This window comes from Diuraphis noxia, unplaced genomic scaffold (assembly GCF_037042655.1).
Source record: "Diuraphis noxia isolate RWA-SAM2 unplaced genomic scaffold, SU_Dnox_SAM2 contig0004, whole genome shotgun sequence".
Lineage (NCBI taxonomy): Eukaryota > Metazoa > Arthropoda > Insecta > Hemiptera > Aphididae > Diuraphis > Diuraphis noxia.
This window is the reverse complement of record NW_028301714.1, coordinates 46188100-46212196: the sequence shown is the minus strand read 5'-3', so window position 1 is coordinate 46212196 and position 24097 is coordinate 46188100. Positions and strand designations below refer to the sequence as shown.

The following is a 24097-nucleotide window of genomic DNA, read 5'->3' as shown; positions in this document are numbered from 1 at the left end:
AATTTTTTTTTTGTGAACATTTTTTGGTGGAATAAATAATTTTTTTCACTACTTATTATGAACCATAGGCCTGTCAAGTTTAGTAAATTTGATATTTTATCGTTTTAATTTCAATACCTAATTAAAAACAATTAATATATTTAATTTACTAGAGCTAGACATTTTTCAATACAATTACATATTTTCGTATACATTTAGACCGACGGGATAGTGTAAATCTAATAAAAAACAAAAACATTTCATGAATTTTTGGAACGGATCCCTACAAAAAGTTAGTGGATTTCAACAAAATTAAACTTATAATCAGGCGGCCGAGGTAATATAATAGTTCTTGATTATTATTTTGATAACATTGGAAATACGTTATTAACATAATTTACATAGACCAAAATAATTGTTAAAAACAACTAAAAAAAAAATATTGAATGTCATAAATAATCATAAGTAAAGAAAAATAACAATTAATAAATAATTTAATTTGTTTAATTTGACGCCGTAAACGGAATTTGACGAGTTGTACAATTTAATATTTATAACGATTTGTTTAGGTATATTACTGAAACGATGATGCATAAAAAAATGCGATCTCGAAAAAAGAATAGTTACATAACATTATAATCAAGTAAAGACAGTAGGTATACAGTCACGACCGACCAAAACACTAAAATACATTATTAAGTTGCTATAGGATTATATGCACGGAGTACGTGTATAACATTATGTCCGTACACACCGATAATAATACAAATAATAACAAAAACGCACGGCAGTCATACTCTGAAATCGGAATATGAAGATAAAACGAAGGCCTGTTGACGGGCGCCGGGTTGTTGGCCATCGTGAACGGCCCGTCGTTACACGCAGCCGGTGGTCGACCATGTTTCACCATCATAGCACATTAACATGCGCACGCCGATTGGATGGTCAATGGTGAACGTGTCGGTGTGCAGTACCAGAAGTTCATCTTGTCACCGAACTGCTTTGACGTCAATATCAAACCGGCACGGGCGTCAGCGACGGCGGTCTGATATTATGTCTGCTCGCCGAGTTGGAATCGCTGAACGATGTGCGACATGGTTTGGGCTCGATGACGTGCGTTATGTGTCAGTGGGTTCGTGTACCGGCTATAGGTCGCACCCATCTCTGTCGGCCACTCTGTTTTGGGACGAAACCGCAGCGTCCGCGACTATAAGCGTTCATTAGCGGCTTGTTCTCGGTTTCGTATATATTTATTTTAATCACCGTTCGAGTTTTGACGAAACTGGACACGATGTGTAACTCACCTGACGGTTTTCGCGTACTATAGTTGGTGACGATGAACATCGGGTGTGACCGATCACTATTTAATAGTATATGATGGTGATGATTCAGAACATTTGAACGTGTGATCGGATGAGTAACGTTATTCTGCTCAGCCTGTCCTGCAGGCCGTGGACACTTTCTTATCGAGGGCCGGGTGATTGACGCCCGGTTGGGCCAGCGCGTGGTCGGCCTACCCGGTATCGTACACGATCAGCAGCTGCGGCTACTGGCCACTATCTGAAAATGTATCCGGGTCAGCTAAAGATTGCGCAGCGACATGTCAATGATTACGCGCGTAAATGCTATGACCGTGCGGAACAAGGTTACCCCATCGTGCTAGTTTGTGATTTTATTAAACCGTTCTGGTACGGGCCACCGTCGTTTCGTTGAACACGGCGGCCAGCACCGGCGTCCACCATGCGACCACAGGCGCATACTGTTAACCGCTACGTGCGTATAATACTAGGTCTGAGTTACACCTTACGTGTCGATGATGTGTACGTCTAATGGAGATGGACCATTGGCCACTGATCGCATAGTGCCACCGACGTACGTGTAAACCGTGGCCAGACAGCACGGGTAGTCATCACTGGACGGCACGTTCGATATCTCACCACCACCGATCGATCTGATGGCCTCTTGACGCGTCTTTGACCATCTTCGGTTGGCCATTATAGTTGCTATGATCGATCGTAATGTGTTATTTTTTTTGTTTTACTTGAAACGCAATAATATTAATCTAATCATAATAATAGGTGATATGTTTCAGTTCAATCATTAAACCATTCGTTTATTTGAAAGCGTGACTGCGTGAGGGCTTGGGTTTGGTTTAAAACCGTAAAAAACTTAGTTTAATTTATACTTTAACCTCCCCCGCTCTATTTAATAAACCTGACTACGTCACTGCATTTATTTATATTATACAATTATATATTTTATATAGTATATTCCATCTGCAAGCGCACAAACTTTCATCGAGTTCGTTTATTGCAGGCCGCAACCTTAGGCGAGAGTTAATGAACGATAATAATATTTTATAAACCTCGTTAACGGTCAAATAGAATATCATTTTTGTAATTACCTACATTTTGACTATTCAATTTTCTTCAATATATACTTGTTACCTGTTGATATGTTTCTATAAAATTGAAAATGGTTTGGCTGCCAGATAACTATATCGATATGAAGTGTCGTATTTATTTCAACTTGAATTATCAAAACCCGATGTTTGAATGAAAATTATTTACTCGATGTTATGTAAAAGTACCTATGTTTGAATTAAGCAGTTGAATTGCTAAGGTATATGATATATATAAATTAAAAATTCTTATTATTTTTATTAATACCATTAAAATATTTTCTAAGCTTTTGAATTCCAAATGAAATTGATATTAATTGGTTATATAATTGCGTGCTTAAAAAAATATTATTGAAAAATTATAGTTAAAAATAAAAAACTTATTTTAATTTACGCAATTGAAATTCCATATTATTATCAATAAATAAATAATCATTAGAAAAATACTCTGAATTAACCTTACCTACGCGTGTCGTCATGCATAATATGTCAAATTGGCAACGAGTTTTTTTTTTTGACAAAACGACAAATGTAATAAAATGTGAACCCTATAGAATTTAATATGTATATTAAATCCTCTTGCTGTAAAGACTACGATGACATATGGAAAAACGTTGTCTTGGTTATGAAAAACAGACGTGTCAACATATCAAAATATGTATTGGGTCTTGCCCCGTTTCTAGAACTCTGTAATGAAGGGTTGTTGATTGCGTGAATAGCCTATATGATGCAGTTATTATTACGCACTATATGCGATAGCGATATAATAACATAACGACGAGCAGGACGATACGAATAGTAAGGGCACATTGGGATATAAAACAAATCATCGAGGGTGCATATAAGTCGTCAACCCTCAGTCGCCAAGATATATTTATATGCACTCATATATGTCGTATAAATAATTATATGTATGATGATTAGAATTTAGAAACAGGAAACTTCTTTATGTACTTACTCGTCAGTCGTCGATGAAGCGTGGAACACCTTATTTTATGACTTAATAATATATTTGATCGAATTGCATTATTTTGCATTATCTACATTTTCTGGAATGTTGTTGGACAAATTTAAACATATGTTCTAAAATTGAAATTTGTATTTTCATCCATACGGATGCGTAACAATTTTGTTAACGAAAATAATAGGCTGCAATACTTCCATGTATACCAAACGGAAGTATCAAGTCTTATTAGAGTGATACTTTCAGTTATAATACGATTATCAATTAAGTCCAGAAATAATTCAACTGTTAGATTCTAAATTATCTAACAACGTTATCATAATATTCTCTAAAATATATATTACTGTACCTACCTATCTATCACATTATTTCATGTAGTAAAAAAACTTATTGGTACATTTTAGTTTGGTTCAATTTAAAACAATAGCATAATATTTATGAATTTATGATGCTATTACATATTTCAGCACTATTGTACATAATATGGTTGTTCATTTTTTTCTTTCTATAATTTATAGCATGTCACATTGTTTAATCCACGATCATTATAATACGTGGTTTATAAATTGGTCATATACTCCAATTATAATTTATTAAGTACTTAGTCATATCTTTATCTTTATATATTATTAAAATGTGAGACGATTTCTTATGACAATTTTATCACTTGTATACCGATTTTCATGATTTAATTTTCTAACGCAAGTACTCGGCGTGCAGATGAGCTATCAAAAGAGAAAAATCCGAAAAACTAATTATTTAAGTAGTTATTAGAAGATTAGAAGTATAAAGTTTGTCGTCTTGTTACGCGCGTTGCTTTCTCTTTTGCACACCGACATCTTTAAACCCCCCCCCCCCCACTACTTTTACGTCTGATACAATACTGCTGCGTCGTCGTTGTCTTGGCGACCTGGCGTATAGTGAATACATTTACATTGTGGCATTGTGCATTGTGCATTGTGCATTTCGCATTTGTGCACGTAGTACGTACAGAATCTTATATCTACTGCTGTGTTATCGTCATCGTTGGAATTTAGGTGATGGAAATTGTTTATTTCGTCCCGTATGTAATATTTAGTATACAAGAAAAACTTTGAGTATTTGATTAAGAGTTGTTAACTTGATTATAAATAATTGGGAATGTAGTCAATAGTTATCTTTCGTATAGATTTGCATATTTATAATTATAACGATTACGAACATTTAATGAGCCCAGATGGCGAGGAGCGCTTGTCACGTCAAAGTTGAATGCATTAGTCGATTTAATCCATTTCGTGTGTATAGATCTACAGTGATCAACCATCAATTTTATTGTCTCTTTTGGTTTATAATTTTTTTTAGTGGGTGAAATATTTGCAGTTTTCCTGTATGTAAAGGTCTTGCGTATATCTATAAATGGAATTAAAACTTAAGAAATTAAATAATATTATGTTTTATGTTTTCCCCAAGCATTAATTGCACATTATTATAAAGATAATATTTTATACACTTTTTATTGATGAGAGAGTGGTATTCATCATTCGATCGTCAGGATGTTTTTTTTATTTTTTATTTTAAGTCGTAATATACAATCTATATCTGATGACATAATAAGCATATATGATAACGATAGGTACAGATAACATGAGTATACAAATACAAAGGTGAGTAAAGAAGCCACCCAATGATGACACTTTAATTTTGATGTTATATATGAAAAAGTAAATGAGTTATTGAATATTTAATTTTAATTTTTAAAGGATGTTAATTTAGAAAAACAAATAATGACAGCATTTGAACATAATGTCTATATTTTATAACATACTGCACGCGCCGAACTTGTTGAATGGTGACAGATATATTAACAGCTATAACAATAAATTACAAGATATTAAAATAATATGATGCTCTTCGATAACGTAAACAAAATATAATAATAGCTAATAGGTTGTTGTAGTCGTTGTGGTCTGCACAACGCACGGCGATAACACAAACATAGAAAATATACATACATAATAATAATAATTATAATCACAACATTATATTTATTTGATTTTTATTTTGATCATAAGCCTGAAAACTATGTCATGAGCTGTTTTTAGGGGAAAACGGTTGGTTTGGTGCACGTAATGTATGTGTGGCAAGAATTTGTTGCTTAAAGCCCGGGTGGTCACCCATCCAAATGCTAGCAATACCAGTCGTACCATGCACTTGAGCGTTTTCACAGTTGAGCGTATGACCACGCCAACCCAAGCCACATATTAATTTATATATGTATTTATAATTATTCAACAATCTTATTTATTTTTTAACTTTAACCCGGCATCGACGGGTAATACAGCTGGTTTAATTTTAAATATTGAATAATATGTATTTATAAATCGATTAAATTGGCATTTTGATATTCATATTATTTATGATAAGTTTTATACTTTTATTAGATTTACAAATTTATAGTTTAATAATAAATTTTCATATTATTAATATTTTACCTATACATAATATTATGTGTACCTATATTAATTGTTTGTTTTTCAAAGTGTGCATCTACAAAAGTTTAACAATATAAATTTAATTTTTTTGTGATGATAAGTGTATACAAATTATTATCTTGAATATAATCCACAAAAGTTTCAAAACATTAATACTAATTGCCTAAAATATAATGTTTGAAGCTTATCTAATATTAAGTTATATTCGGTTTCAAGTATACTTGACTGATTAAATATTTCTAAAATGTTTACAATATTTATTTGAGCAGCTTTAAATTATGTTTTTTAGGGATCTGGTCAAGCAGCTTTAGCTATAGCTTGATAATGAATATGGTATTATTTCTGAAAGTTATTAGGTAATTCTATAGGTAAAATGCAAAAAAGATAAGAAAAATATGGTTCTAATGGTTAGGTAATAATCATAACAATAATTACATACCACAAATTATAAAGGTATTATTAAACTTACGTTTTTAAACGTTAAATTTATTCCAAATAACTTTGTTTAAAATCAAATTTCAGTATTGCATTGAACTTGAGAGTTTTGTTTTTATTATTCTGCAGATTCCTACATGAACTATTATAATAACATTATAAATATTTCAATATTACATAAATATTCTGTGTCTACGTTTAGAAGATGGAATGGGCGTCGTAATAGCTATATACACCCGCTGACAAACCATGACGTCATTTCCAGTTCAAATGATGCCGTGATTTACAGTTATGATGTAACGTGAATAAAAAAAAAGCATAAAAATGTCTATGCATAACTAAAATCCCTGCCACAACAATGGCGACGACGACGGTATATGCAAAAATAGTGGCTGCAGTCTGCTACCATCACACTATCCTTTTCACCGCCTGCCTTTACATATACGAGGGTATAGTTGTACGGTTCCCTAGTGTGTCTGAGAAGTTATGAGTGGGCCCGAAACGATGACGTTTCACCAACAAACCCTGACAAGAATGTTTTATTGCCACGTCCCCCGCGTGCTTTTCCGCCATCCCATTATCGAGAAGACTCACTCATACACACACATGCACACACACACAATGATTTTCTGGAAAACCCGCTTTTTTCCACCCCCACACCAACCATAATTGCTCGTAAACAACTCTTCCCGCTGCACCTGCCGTGATTTGTGTCGGTGGTCTAATTCTACCTCGTTATGCTACCGGTTTTTTTTATTTATTTGTTAGGTATTTTTTTTAGTTCCAACTGGCATTGAGATTTTCCTTTCTTATTGCACACCATAGAAAATGGAATTTTGTATACGTTTTTGTCGTGGGCGTAAAAGGGCCCTCACTAACAAGTTAGAGGAAGGAAATGGAAAATTAGAATCACATTTCATGTTTTTTCCTTCCCTCGAGTTTTGTAATAAATTGGATAACACCGTTGTTTCGTTTTTTTTTTTTTTTTTTAGTACCTACTTTTGCATTTAAAGATGAAAAAATATCAGATAATAACCTTTTACATAGCTATACTAATTTATAAATAAAAAGTATTTGAAAATAGTTGTTTGAAATATTTTTTAAAACTCATCTTAAATTTATGTTTGACACTTGTATTCAAAATAACTCGCTAAAGATATTTTTCTTAAGATTATTATTATTTATTATAGGTACTGAATGGATATAAATTGAATGTATGATTATGAAATACTCATTTATTTAATTTATATAAATGTGACACAATTATGCTTACGTAACCTAACTTTTAGCTTGATATATATTAGTGGATGATTATAATATTAATATATTATACGATGTTAAATGTTGATGAGCACTTGCCACTTTGATTGCCAAACAATTATATGAATAATAATACTTTAATATTTAAACAAATATTCACATTTCATTTTCGTTTTAAATTCCAATTATATTAAATAGAAATTTATAGTACTGTAGAAATACATTTCTTAATTTTGACCCTTTCAAAGTATAAATTAGACTATATAGAAATCACATTCGAAGTTGAACATTGGAGCACTTTTTCTTCTAAAAAGTATCTTCAGAAAAAAAGCAAATCATTGTAAACTCAGTACATTCATTGCTCCACTCAGAGTCTAAAATATTTATTATATTATACATATCTAATATTAACTATGTAGCCTATAATATATACAATTATATATTTTCCTACAGTTTATATTAATTTAACTGATAGGACAAATAAAAAATTATACAAACATTAAATACATAAATTACATAAGTTACCAATGAAATAGTGAATTACGATTTTTTTGAAGGAACGTAAAGTAGATAATTGGTTATTAAAAACTAAATAGCTATATGTCTAAATGACTAAATTTACACGTATTGCTATGCAAATAGTATAATATTATTATAGTTTTACTTAAAGTTTCTGCATTGCATATAATATGATTATAAGAAGGAAATTTATAGTGATTTATATGTTTTAAAAAAAAATTTGTTCAAACACAACTTAATTTTTATTTTGTTTTATTTTATAAACACCTAAGAAATCACTGTAGAACACATAGTGGCATTGTATTATATTACATTTTTAATTATAATATTCAAATAGTACTCATATGGTTCGCTTTGTGGTACATTTTAAGATTATAGTAACTTTTAATATAGGCATATATTATAGGCACTTTTAAAAATACACAATTTAACAATAAGTATATTGCATACCTAATACCGTAATATGAATAATACAAATAGACATAACAAAGCTAATTTTTAATCTGTCTTTGCCATCACATCATTTTGTTTTAACGCATAAAATTTAACGAGACGTGTTATAATAAAAAATTGTTAACCAAAGGGAAGAACAATCTTTTTTTTTATAAATTTTAAATTGGTTATTCTATTACTTTACCCCAATGAGCGAAGAAAAGTTCTAAGATTAAACATGAAAAAATCTACACTAACATGTCTCGAAGGCATGAAAACTTTTATTCTTCTAAACTTGTTCAATATGAAGGAGCACAAATTTTCGAACTCGAACTTTTGTAAACCATCAGTCTCCATTTATGTATTTTGTATAATAATGTTATTTGTAACCAGGAAACATATTTATTTTTTTGAACATTTAAGTCAAAATAATAAAACAAAAAGTTATTGATTTCAGTATTGTTTTTATTTTATGTAACTAATAGATATGTATAAATAATAAATATAATATAAATCATAATAATTATTAATAAAAAATAAAATCTTATCTCAGATAATCAAATTTATGTTTGATTATTTTTTCTTTAAAACAATATTTAACACTGGATGAATATAATCATTAATCACGCTAGTAAACGTCAAATAAATTAAAATATATAAATGTATTCAAAGTCTTAGGATTAAAATAATATGAGCAATTGATATTAAACATTTATTTGTAATATTTATTTTAATTATTAAGTTATACTTCAGTAATGTTATTTTATTTTAAATTCAGTTAGGTAAAATATATTTACGTTAAGTTATATTAATACATTTTCTAAAGAGATATAATACATTAATACTTATTATAATGTATGTATTTATATTTTTTAAAAACAAAATATACGAAACTAATAATTTAAAAATCAAACCCATATGAAATTAAACTCTGGGGTGCTGCCAAAATTCCAATAATTAGTAAAATCCACAATGTGCTATCTATAATCCATCACCACATACTATCCTCCTCTATAAATGATAAATCTATAATGAAACTATTCATAAGAACTGATTGCCACGTCTCACTCTAAAAATTTTGTAGCCGTGTTCATAGTATACAGTATATTATACTAATTAAGGAACTATCTTCCATCATGCTTCTGGAAAATCTTCCTCACCGCCTATAACGAAAAAAATTAAAATAAAATATTAGTAGGAGTGACCTCAAGAGGGAGACATTTCCTCAAGGGAATTTTTCTCTAATAATTAAATATATACATAGCATATACATTACTCACAAATTGTTATTGTACATGCCTACAGATTGTATTTTATAAAAAAAAAGATACAAAATATCACTGATAAACAGATATACATTAATTAATTAATTAATTTGTATATAATGGATAGATATAAGGCTAAGATTTTAAATTTAAATTTCCTAAATAATAGAAATAAATAGTTTATTATTAAATCAGAATAAATTATATTATTGATAATCAAACAAATATTTTATAAATTACTGGAAAAATACTTGTTCGCTATATTGGTACGGTGTTATATTACAATAAAGAGAATATTATAGGAGTTAAAAAATTCAGAGAGTTTAATTTACATTTGATTTCATATGTAAATAATCAGAAATACACCGAACAAATATTTTAGTAAACTTGTAATTTTTTATTTCTCACATTATTACATTAACATATAGTATATATTATGCAAACATGGAAAGCTTGTTATGCATTATTGATTTATTATAACAATAGCAGTACCTAATATAAATATTTTTTGAACTAAAAATAAGATTTATAAATAAAAAATTAAGGTTAAATCTATTGCTTTTATAATGAAAAACATAAAATCGAACTTGATGTGAAGGATCTTATTTGGTGAACCATATATGTGGATTTTTGTGTAAGTGGAACCCAAGTAATTTGTGGGGTCGCTATTCAAGCTAATTTGTGCCTTTTCTGTGAGTGTGGTTAGTTGGGGAGGTGTAGAAAATCTTTTAAGTAACAGTAATTTATCGTCTTTCAGCGAAATAGCAATTTACACATATAAGGCAGTCGATCAATCAGTGTGTTGATATGTAGCGCGTGTTGTTTGAAGGGGTTGCACTACACTATTTAATTGAATTAAAAATATAACGTATATGTATACAATATACATTTCCAAAAAGAACATTAAGTATAAAAGTGCACAAGTGTAATATACTATAAACATAGGTATGATAAAATTGTAAAATTGATTGAATTTATTTTAAAAATATTGTTATGCCAATTTGGTTCTTCAAATAAAAATAAAAATTAATATATTGAGAATAAAATTACTTTTAAATTGACCGTTAATTTAATCCTTATATATATATAAAATAACAGTCCTTTTTTATGTTTCTATTTTGTGACGACGCTGTTTAACTTTTTTTAAATTTTTTTTCACAGGGTTATTTTAAATACCTTTCTGAATGTCACCAAGTCACCAAATTTTTCATTTTTTTTTGTCCGAGTAGTGGGAATGTATTTTTATTAGTTGCACCATCGTTCAACCAAAAAATATACTAAACCTATAATATAGTATAATAATATAATATTATTATTATTATAAAGACATAAAGTTTGTGAGATCATACTATTATAGGGAATAATTTCTGAATCTACTAAACCGATTTTGAAAATTCTTTTATCAATAGAAAAGTACACATACAGAGCTGAGAGTAACACCACATCAGATTAAGCAATGTCAGTATAACAATTTTTTTTTATTATTATTATAAATTTAGAAATCTTCTCTTTTCGCCACAAACATAATTTTTGTAATACCATTTTCTTATGAAAGACATTCAAAGTAAATTAGTTCTGAAGTCAATAATTTATATATATTGGTAAAATTTTTGTTCATTTATATGATGTTGAGAAATGGTAATTAGTATACATTTTCCCAAGCGTAAGATTTAAGATTCTTCTACGAATGATAATGTTTTATATTTCCTCGTCTTGGTCTTTGAAGTATACTAAGCAGCAGTAATAAAATTAAAAAAAAAAAAAACAATTGTGAGGCTTCGTCATATTAATTGGGTTCCAACTGTAGTAGAAGAGAAACTCTGATCAAAGGATATTTCATCTGCAAACGGTTCAAAAGAAAATTAATTAAGTTGCATAACTTTGCGCGAACTTTTAGAACTTTTACTAATCTCATTGGTACCTTTAAGTTAATAACAACGGGCATACGGAAAACGGTCCTATCTTTATATTATATGCATACACTATTATTTATACAGTTTAAGTAATGGCATTAGAACTAATTTCAGTTGAAAAAATAATTGACTGATTCGAACAATTAACAACATTTACATAAACAATATAAATAGAATTCTACAAAATAAATAATATAAATAACATAACTCAAACAATTATTTACTCTTTAGTTTCCAAACAAAGTGTGGAATAAATTGGTTTTACAATGATGTTTATTTTTTGAATTATCTTTTTTTCTTAAATTCATTTTTGGGTAGACGAAGTGTTTAAAAAGTTTCAATTAACATTTTATAAAAGATAAAATCAATGTTGTCTTCATTTCTGTGCTTTGTACAGGTTTTTGATTTAATAAATTGTTTTTCTAATCATTAGAAAAACTACCAAAAATATAATTTAAATGAATTTAAGAATCTACAATTTTAAATTAAACTTAAATCAGAATAATTTTTGTTAAAGATTGAATAACTTATTACTTTTGTGCGTTTGACAAATATAATGCCAAACCAAGTTAAATTAATCCTAAAGGAAAATTATATATTTATATATATATTTTTTTTTTTCATTAAGTTGAAATTTTAAATAATTTTAAATGGGTAAATTCGTAGTTTAAAATCCTAGTTAATACAAATTTCAAATCTTACATTCAATATTATAACCATGTATCTTAAAATTTGACTAACTGTAAGTATATTTTATTATCAAATTATATTTATTTTGATATATAATTTATTTTTTATTTTAGTTATTAAACAAATAAATAATCTTTAAACATTTAAAATCAAGCTTTTTTCTTCTTTTACTTTTTCCTTGGTTTCCTAGGTACTGTTGTTTGTAGTATATTTTTTTGTTTTCAGTCGATTACCCGCGTTCATAAAAACACAATTCCTATGTTTAAAAAAACAACAATAAAGTAAAAAATTATATTGCAACGTGATGTTCTTCCATAAAAAATCATAGTGTACATCATATAAGTTATATCCACAAAATAATATATTTATCTTGTGTACACTCTTGCCCATCTGGTTATTTAGAAGAAATTTCATATCGTATAATCTCATAACAATGCATTGTCATATCTTATAGTTATTGTATAACTGGAAAAATATTATTGTTATATGTATATACAATAATCAGAATAAATTTAATAAATTTAATCATACTATTATATGATTTGCTGATAGATATACACTGCTACAGATAGTCGATAAAATTCTCTAGAAAAGCTATGAAATAAAAAATAAAATACTAAAATGGTTGATTGTAGCCTCTTTTTATAGGTATAATATCTAAAAATATTAATATGTAAATAGAATATCTATTTTTAGAATTTATCATGGTCATTTGCATTAAAATATATTTCTATAATTCTATGTTCTATGTATTAAAATCGGTTGATCATATTATGTATGATACGTCATATTATAGAAATATATTGGTTTATCATTGTATTCACGACTTTAGTGCAGAATGGTCTTCGTAGGCAAGGTACTGGTGAGATTGTGGTTGATGACGAGGGATAAGTGATACCTTTTTATTTAGAGACTGATTATAATGATGTAAATTGTGCGATAAATAGGAATATGATTTGTTAGTGGTATATTAAAATAAAATACATGTTAGTGACAGAAAAAAATGTAATTTATAGTCGTAAAGCACCAGTTAAAAATATTTTTAACCATGAAATTGGATCTGTTTGTCATAACATCATATAAATTAGTCTCATTTTTAACAAAAGTACAAGGACGGATGAAAATAATATATTATTACTTAACGCTATTTTTAATTTTTTTGTTTAGGTGATATTAATTAAACTTGATATTTTGTCATATACCTATATTTTTCAATGATTCTGTAATAAAAATTATAGTGATAGTATTCCCGCTGTCATAATAATATATTATCATTTATCACCAATCACTAATCATCTAACTAAGTACTATGTTCATATTTTAAAGTTCATTAGGTTTAATATCATGTACTGTTTTAATAACATTGTATACATAAATTATTGTAAATTTTATACCTGAAATGGCGTCAAATAAATGTTTGACTTATTGAAAACGATTTGTTATATTTATATGTGAACATTATATACTATAGATCATAGTTTACTCACTCATAAATAAAAACATAAATATAATTTTATTATGTTTTTTATTATTTTTATGCCAACAGATTTCACTCATAATACCATAATAATATTAATGTAACTAGCTATCTGGATAATATAGCTATTCCAGTTAAGATAGTAAAAATAATAACAATAATAACAGTGAAAAAAAAAATCATACACAAGCGACCAATAAGACCTGTAGTTTTATGTTAATGTTGACGATAGGACTTTTCTCGCAAAACTTTGACGATCATCATGCGAATTCGGGTCTTATGGTGGTCTGTGGGGAAATAGAGTCCTTTACGATGCAGCTCAGCCATATATTGAACCCCGAGGACACTTCTGTTTCAATCTGGTATGTCCTATTATAGGCGGTCCGGTTTGCTTTTAAAGCAACCGTAATTGAAAAAAGTATCGACCAAAGAAAATACTCATTGAAAAATGTAATACATATATTATATATTACTTTTTAAAATAAAAAAATATACACAGATATTTGAAAATATTTAAAAAGATATAAATAAAGTATTTAAATTCGTATTAATTATATTATACAATTTTTTTTTCATATCATCAATATTTAATAATAATATATGAAATTAATTTGTGTTCTCGGCAAAATTAATAATTTATTGATTTTGAACGACGTGTCTATTTTATGCATATGCACATTGCACATATAGTTGTACTTTCCTATTGTTTTATATAAGCACTATAAAAGTTTAATTTGACTTAAACTGTTTTTCAGATATTTAGTTACGTTTATATTTCAAAGAGATAGTCATAATTTAATCGTTGTATACGAAAAACGATTCTGAGCAAAGACGGTATGACAGCTATATTAATAAATATATTAATAAGTATATTTATTATTTTATGATATTTTAAAATTTCTACTACTGCAAGTTATTTTACTAATATATTGAATAGTAATACAATAGTTTGAATTAATTTTTGCCGAAGACATTGCAATTTAAAATGTTATTGTTAATTAAATTAATACGTTCATCGCTCTATTCAGAATCCATAAGTTTATAATTATAAGTACTATTATTAGTTATACCTAGTAGCCAATAGGTACTAACTATACTATTTATAATCAATTAAAATATCTTAAAATTAGTTCATTTTTTTTAACGTTAGCAATATGTATAAGAAATATTAAGAACACTTTAGCTGTAGTCCTGTAGATATATTTTATTTTAAATTCATTATTATAGAATAGCTTTATAAATAATAATGAAAATGTTTTCAAAAGAATTTAAATTGCTAGCGACAAATTAAAAAAAAAAACGCATGGATATTTCTGGACGGACTAGTAACACTGTTATATTGTCTTTATTAACGTGTTTGCATGCATCAGGTGAAATAGGGAGAGAGTGCAATTAAAAATTTAATTATAAAACCTGTAGTTGGTATAACCAGCTCGGGAATTTTTTTTTTTCGTGACGTAAAAAGTTGAAAAAAACCATTGTAACATGTGAACTGTGCAGGAATAGGCTATCTTTAAAAAGAAAAATATTTTAATAATTTTTTAACATTTTGATTAAACGTATTTTTCTACCAGATACGTCATGTCGACAATGCCAATAATCGGTTTTTCGTTTTATTGACGTGTTATATTTACCACATGGTACATCAAAAAAAAAAAAAAAATAAAAAAATAACCCTTACATATGTACGTATGTGACCCTATACAATAAATCACCCATATATGTCAACCAGTAAGTACATCGGAGAAACACTTCCGGGTAACGCCTTTGATGGAGATGTATACAAAACGAGGGTGTGAATTAAACCATTATCGAATAATATATGCTTAATTATTTTCAGTTTTGATGTCCTTAATTATAGTAAAAATGTTGAACAATAATATAACAATAAAACATTTAGATTTCTAATTGAAACGTCCAACTATAATATTCTAAAGTTATGCAGTGCTCCGTGTGTTGGTGTTAGATATTGTATTACATAGTATTGGTTTCGTTCTGACATAAGTGATTATTTTTATTATTAAACTGTTAAAAATAATAAGGATCATCCGTTGGCAGTTATACCATATGCCTATCAGACATACAATATACATTACAATTATAATATTTTATGTAGAATAAACTTTCGGTGAAATATATTATATAAATGCTTTTATTTAATTTTTTTAAATTCCAGTAATCAAGAAATCAACTATAGAATAAGTAATGAGTTTAAATTACCTATACCTTAACCTTTAAGTACTTGCTGTGAAAAATGTTGTTTCTATAGTTTTACTATGTAGTCTCAAAAGTCATTAAAAATAATCAATTCTTTAATAGTTACACTTGTGTTTATTTTATTTTAAAATTATATGTAAGATATATTTAAAGTAGTTTACCGCATAAAATTAAAAGTATTTTTTATATACACAATTCATGTAAGTTTTTAATTCAATAACTTAGAGTTTAGATCGTTGTAAAAATATTTTTTTTGGGACAGTTATTTCATATTTTATATAAATGAATAAAATGCTATCTTTATAACAGCTCTAGTTAATAACTGAATTATATTTTACATATTGAAAAAATGTTAATTCGAGTTCTAAAATGCCGACGAGCAGTATATAAAATATGTGCCTACTTGCTGTGTTAAGTATTCGTATTCTCGTTATGTCTACCATTATCATTCAACTACAGCGGTCAGTGGTTGTGATACTAGTTAATTTTTTTCATGAATACAATTGAGTAGTGGTTAAACAGAAAATGAAGCTTGGGAACAAGAGTATAATATTATAGGTACTTTCTATATAGTCCATTCATATTTCTGACAAACAACGACAAACGATTTACTGTTAAGTTATATTAATTTATATAACCGTCTGTGAATTTCAATGATCATAACTATGAAGTAATATATGTAAGAATACTCTTTTACTAATTAAAAGCTTTTGGTAATCAACTATTTATAGCCATGCATTAGAAATTAGAATGTACCTAATATAATATATTGCATATATTATATTGTTATATGCATTATAATTATAATGAAAGCACTTTGAAGGAGAGCATAGTTTTGAACGCGTATATAATATAATTTAGGTAACATGTTTTACCTACCAAGTATTATTATTTATACTTTATAATCAAGATGTGTTTACCGTTTAATTAATGGTTTATGAATTATTAAGATTATATTCAATTTCTGTTTTGTGTGTCTTAATCTTTGATTTTATACTGTTACTGTATCCTTGTGTGTACATATGATGTTTGAATAAAAGTTTTTGAATGAAATGTAAAAATGTCATCGAGAGAAAATGAATTCATGGAGGTACATTTTCAGATTTAACTACATTTTTATACTTTACTAATCTACTCTAATATACCAAACATACCATGCTATAAAATAGTTAATTTAGTTATTATTATACAGTATAAATAATATTGATATAAATTAGAATTGTTTTGATAATACTTGTGAAAAATAATACTCCATAAATGTTAAGCTCTATCAAATCAGAGGCACTTGCAAAATGTAACTAAGATGGTACCTATACTAAATTTGTAACATTGTATTATTGTTTAAGCCATAAATGTTATTGAATATTATTGAAATGTAAATAAATTACTTAATTTAATGAATACATATTGAAATATTAGATGGAAAACTAATTTATAGTTATTTGATACATTCTATACAATCCATAAATATTGTCACTAAATTTACTTTATACAAAAAAATAAAACTCAATTTATCAATCACTCATTTCTATTTTATAATACGATTTTTCTCCAATAGATCCACAATAATGTCAATGTGTACCGTAAAATATCTTTGATTCCCAGCTACAAAAGGTACAGTCGGTGACGTGGCGCTTGGAATGGAATTGTTAAAAATATAATATGAATAACACGTGGGGTGAGGGAGAAATACTTTATACCTAGTATAACAACGTGTTTTGCTCTGGTTTTGATTAAAATACGAAGAAAACGTCTTCAGGGAATTCCTTTTGCGTATCTTCCTTTTTACATTTATTTTGATTATATGTACGTTTGTATGTATACCTACATATTTATAACTATGTTTACCTGAAGTGTAAAAAAAGATTTGAAAAAAATGTCCTCATGTAATACTCTATGATAGGTTTTTTAAAACAACGAAAAAATCAATTAATTATGTTTGGTTAATTTATTTAAATTAAACCATTTACTAAGATATTAATAATTTAAAACTACAATTTTCAGTACCTACTTATTATAACGTCATTTGTTTATTTTACATCATTGCATCCCACCTTTTTAAATCAGCCTAATTTTAGCACATGATTAATATTAATATATATATATAATTATATAAATATAAATATAAATATATAATAATATATATAATATATATATATATATATTTAATTGGAGATTATCTGACATACCATATTATTGTTATTGATGTGCATTGCTATATATAAACATTTTTTAAATATATATTTGTAATAAAATATCTTAGATAATTAATAATTGCCTCAAATAAATTTATTTTTCTACATGAATAAATATATATATATATATATATTTACTTTTATTTATTAATTTTATTGTGTCAATACACCGAGTATTTTTACAATATCAATAAATATTTATTAAATCGTTCTGTAAAATTTTACTTACCTACGTTTATTTGTTTTCATAACAAATTTAAAAAAAATGTGTTAATCAATTAAACAAAAATTATTTTTAACGTATTTTATATACTTTAAATACTACGAAATGTAGTGAAAGATTTGACTTACGATATTTATTTGATGTTTAGAGTCTTTGCTCAAATAGACCATACTTCAAGTGACAAAATATACCAATGCACTTGCTATACTTATAATTTTATAATTGTTTTGTTACTATATAATAGACCATGGAAATTTATAAGTATATAGAATAAGTAGGTAGAAGATATATTTTATTCGTATTTAACAAACTTAAATTGATCAAAAAATTCCTACCAAAAAATGTATGTTTCCTTTTGTCATCATACTCGGTGAATTTGATATGGTTCTTATAAAATGTAGTCTTGTGTAAAATATTTTCTTATATGACGTACGGATATAATGGTAACAAAAGCTCTTTTTCTTTTGTTACATCTACGCTCAACGACCTCTTGGGGGCTGTCTAGGATGCAATCTGTAACCGAAAAGACACCAAAGTGAAAAGATGCCACGGACCTATTACAGTATAGAAAGGGTAATATAGAAAATATGATCATATTTACCTGTGTTTGTATTGTTATATAACCTTTGACCATCATGATCTTCGAACAGTAGTCATGGTGATATTGATTCACTTCTGAATGCTTATATGACAAATATAAGCGGCTTTTTGAAAACAAAATATACAACTCGTGTGTTCATATATTTTTGACACATTAGACATGCATTGATAGTGAACATAATAATATAGGTACTAGTGTTTTGGGTTTCACAATAAATGGGCGGTCAGTTTTATTCCTTCGGGGACATTGAATGCAAAAATTAGGGATATTTTCAATTATTCATGCCTTTGTAGCATTTAAAATATTACCATCTAGAAGATCGAGTATACATTAATACATTAATACATAAATGATTAGGTACTTTACAATAATTATTATTGTTAATTTATGTATATTTTTTGTTTTAGTTATTTTTAACCAGCATAAGCCATGTTCAAATGTTTTCTGATATACGGCTTTCCTTCATCGTACGCTGTCAGACCTTGGCAACATGACGGAGGTGTTTTCCAATGCCGATTCTTATCGATGCGATAAAAAGAATTGTTTTGTGTATCCAAAATGATCATGTGGACAGGTTTGCGATGTACAACGCAGTGGTTTGTGGTTCTCGTGTTGTTGCTTGCGTACCGGTTGGAACCTGCCAATTCATTCAGTTACCGTAAGTGATGCATGTTGTTAATATTTTAACTTCTATAGTAAATCATACAAATAAATGAAAGATAGAGTTAACTAATTATTTCATTATATTATTTAAAAACAATTATTATAATAATATGAAGAAATCATAAGAATTTTAAATTTAAAAAATAAAACTCAACATTTGAGATTCTATTAGTTTTTATTAAAATGTGTCAAATCAATATATTTTTGTAAATAAAAAGCAGGTGAACTATTTTTAAGAACTTCAAAATATTCATAAGTTGAAAATATACATTATAAGTAATCATTGATTACACGATAATTGTAATGTTATTGATATAAAATATGTTAACTTAAAAAGCATTAGTAGTGGTCAAGAGCTCTAGAATAGTTGGCATTTTAAAAACATTATCCGATACAATTCTGGAATAAACAACCTGTAAAAATTTTAAGTTGTGAAATTATGCAAAAAGTTTCATTCCCGGTGGAAATCGAAAGAGCTCGGCATTCCCGCTGGATTTTCCGTATGATTGCAATTCATAGCAATTTTCTGGAAAAGTGTTGGAAAATTCTAAAATGATCTCTATAAAGTAATAGTATACAATCTGTGTCCAATATTCGATTTATTTTAGAAAGGTATCTGATATAAATCTTTTTAATAAAAAATTAAATGTAAAATGTGTCGTTGAAAAACCAATTATATTTGTCATTAAAACTAAAAAAAATACATACACATCAGATTTGACGTTAATATTATATAGATCATAATAATATTATACCCTCGGTATTTATGTATATTAATATAAAATTTATAAAAACTAATGATTTAAAAAAAAAGAAAGTATATCACCAATATTCTTATTATTACATACTATATATTATAATATATTCTTAATGAGTATATATAATATTATGCATCAAAAATATAATAACAATCGTAAATAAACGTTATAATATTCAAGATGATTAGATTTGCGTGTTTTGAGTACAGGTACGTCATTGTACACGAAAAACTATGTGTAGGTATGGCGCATTTAAAAAAATAAAAAATAAAATACTACTGAAACACGCAATGGAACAATAAAAACGTATTAGCATGCGAAATTTGATCTGACGACGTCGTATTCCATTAAACTGTCTATGAAAACACGAGAATCTCTTAATATACTTGATTGTATAAATGTATTAATAAATATGTTACTATTTATAATTTATTTATTCATTTAAATATTTAATACAAGACGTGTCAGTCATGTTTATTACATATGCGTGCATATTTATATACAAGTCGTCACTCAAAATGTCAACTTGGAATAATAACAAAACAAACATTTCTCACTATGGTATTTCGATAAAATCTTGACCTATTGTCGATAAATTATTTTTTTTTAATTAAATCAGCTTAAAATATATCATAGTTACAGTAATATGAACGTGTACAATTTGATTTTGAGTTTTAAGTTTTCATCATTCATTATTGTTAGATATTATTATTTATGAATAATGTTGATGACTAAGTGATATTGTGAAGTAATTTAAAAATGCAAATAATAATTAATACCTACCTGATGATTTAAATCTAGAATTTTCATGTAGTTATTATATGATTAAATTAACCATAAAATATAGGTTATAATAGATCAAAAATTATTAAAAAAGTATTCACAAACAAAATTTAAAAATATTTTTCTATATTGTTCTTCAAATACAAAAGGCGAAAAATATACACATTAAAAATAAATAAAAATGTTTTAATATTTTTTGAAAATCAAACAAAATAAAAAATATTCTAATTTTAATATATTAAGTATTCTTATTGTTTATTATTCAAATATTTCGTTATTCGATAAAAAAAGTAATATACCTAATTGTTTTTATATTAATTTACTGTTGACGTAAACACTTACATAATAATAATAATAATAATACCAAAATGGTGCAAGTTATGATTTGTAATGTCTGGTAATATATATATATAAAACAATATTATATATCAAAATATTTCTTTTGAAGCCTACAATTATACAGGATTAACTCAGTGAGGGTATCCCGGCTGGTGTTACTGTTTAAACTGTCGGATACAGTTATTTTTTTTGCTTATGGGTACGAACTAATAATTAACTAATACTGACAAATTAAAACATTAAAACGTTATGAACTTACCTAAAGCCATACCTTTACATTATATAAAGCATATTTACTTATATTTGTTTTAACCATAATACTTTGTTTTGTAATATCTTTATCCATACTGTATAAAAGCCGTCTGGCGTTAATTAGTATATATTATATATTATATATATAAATAAAATAAAAATAAAAATAAATAAAATATACGTTTTTTTATTTTTATTTAAGATAAATAAGAATATGTATAAGGCACAATAAGAGTATGAGCTACAAAATAAATAAAACATGAACAATTTAACTGAAGAAGCCACCAACTGAGCCACACTTTTGTCTTTTATTAATTTTTAAATTTTTACAAATTTTTGGTTTATTCGCCATCTCACAACATACGTGTGAATGAAATGAAATATGTTTGGATTTACGGAATAACACAGTTATGTGAGTGATAAAGTCATACAAATTATTATTTTGACATATAGTATTATGTACATGATGTTTTTATAAATTCTCGCTTGACACGTGTTTGACTGCGTTCTAGGTGCACCATTGCACAACTGCATATCCGGCGTCTATATAATATATATGGTGTATAGGTGCAGTGACGTTCGGGCGGCAGGGTGGCGGGACAAATGGATTTTGAACCGTGTGAAATACAAGGAGAAAGAAAATATTATTGTAGGAACCCCGCCCCGTCTCCCTTATCGATTGCCTATTTTACCGCCTTAAACACTTCTCTGAATTTGACAGCGAGACCGCCGCGGACGCCCGTTCGTATATTTACAACTCTTGTCGAATCCAACAGTTTCGTTCTCTCTCCTACCAACATGCCACACTCCAACCAAACACTCTCGTCGACGTTTTCCATTCCATTCCAGTCTATTCGTACCGCACTGCCTATTATATTATAAACCTTCTTCTACGGTAACATTTTGTTGTTGCTGTTGGTCGTTGTTGCTGTTTTTTTTTCTCTTTTCCATCCGGCATACGTCGAAGGGCGTTTTGAAAAATCGTTTACGGTGTGGAGAAAACTTTCCACTCACTCAATCCCTCTCTCTCACTCACTCTCTCTCTTTTTCTTCCCCTCTCTCGTTCTAGACGTGTCGAATTGGTCGTGTTCTTTACTCCATTTATTTTCTCTCTGACTAAATCTTCTACGCTCGCGCACATTCCTTAGCCTTCCTTTACACCACCATTACCATCACTATCAACACCAATGACGACGTATATGCGTGTCTTGCTTTCGTTCCATCATACTTGGGGTTAAAAAGCCTTCATACGACGAAAGCCTCTATATTATACCAATATTATACCACTGAACGTTCCAAACGAAATTTAATCTATGTGATGTTGTTTACACCTTACTACTGTAATTGTTGTACTCTGAACTGGAATTCTCGTGTTCTTAGCAGAATTTCGCATTGCGAATGCTGTGAATCTCGGTTCTTGTAATAAAATGGTATATATAGGTAACTCACAGCAATAATTCAGAAAATGTTTTGTGTATTCAGTAATGTAATATTATTCATAAAGATTCATTGATTTTACATTATATATAATAGAAGTATTTCTTTAATTCTGTCTCATAAACTTCAACTTTATTGGGATATTAACTTTATTAATTACTATTTAAATTTATTTTTAAACTTTATACATTCGGATTTTTTTACGATGGATTTTCTTAATATTTATATTAATTAAGATTAATCAGTTGGTTTCAAAAATTTATATTATTTTTCAAATTAAATTACACGAAGGTTAATCAATTGGTTTTCATTTATAGTTTAATTTTCTCAAACTTATATATTTTAAATTTAATTTAAATTTACATAAAACACATTTTACAAATATTAAAGAAAATTCCATTTCAAATATATTTATTTTTTTGTATTCTAAAACGATATAGTATATAGGTTATGTATTGAATATAATGTCAGATTTATTAAAAATGTATATAACTAAAATCATTGATTATTATTTATTTATAATCACTATAACTCTATTTGCTGTAAATACATCATATTAAAAGCACGCATCATTCCAAGTTTTAATTAGTATTTTACCTGTGAACTTATTTATCAAAGCAATATTTCTATATTGATGAATAGATAGGTAAGTATGTCATATTTAAAAATGATATAACTTGTATTATAGTTGTATACTTTTATTTGATTAATATTGTAATTTTAAACTAAGCATGTTTATGAAAAATTAATTATATTTTAATCCAATAATTAAATAATTATTTTCAAGCTGGATTTACTTATTATTTGATAAATTGTAAAAATA

The 24097-nt window shown here is 27.3% G+C and overlaps 1 protein-coding gene across 4 annotated transcripts in view; it reads left to right on the top strand.

Annotated features, from left to right (window-relative positions):
* Positions 1-24097, top strand: part of LOC107166827 (discoidin domain-containing receptor 2-like) — a 323537-nt gene that overhangs the window by 81904 nt on the left and 217536 nt on the right. For 3 of the 4 annotated variants that reach the window (XM_089225581.1, XM_089225580.1, XM_089225582.1), the window contains one exon: positions 19450-19700. In XM_089225581.1, coding sequence (XP_089081707.1) covers positions 19601-19700 — 100 coding nt within the window. In that variant the 5' untranslated portion in view covers positions 19450-19600. Of the gene's footprint in view, positions 1-18998; positions 19015-19449; positions 19701-24097 lie in introns of those variants that run through there. The other variant, XM_089225579.1, reaches the window with a different exon arrangement.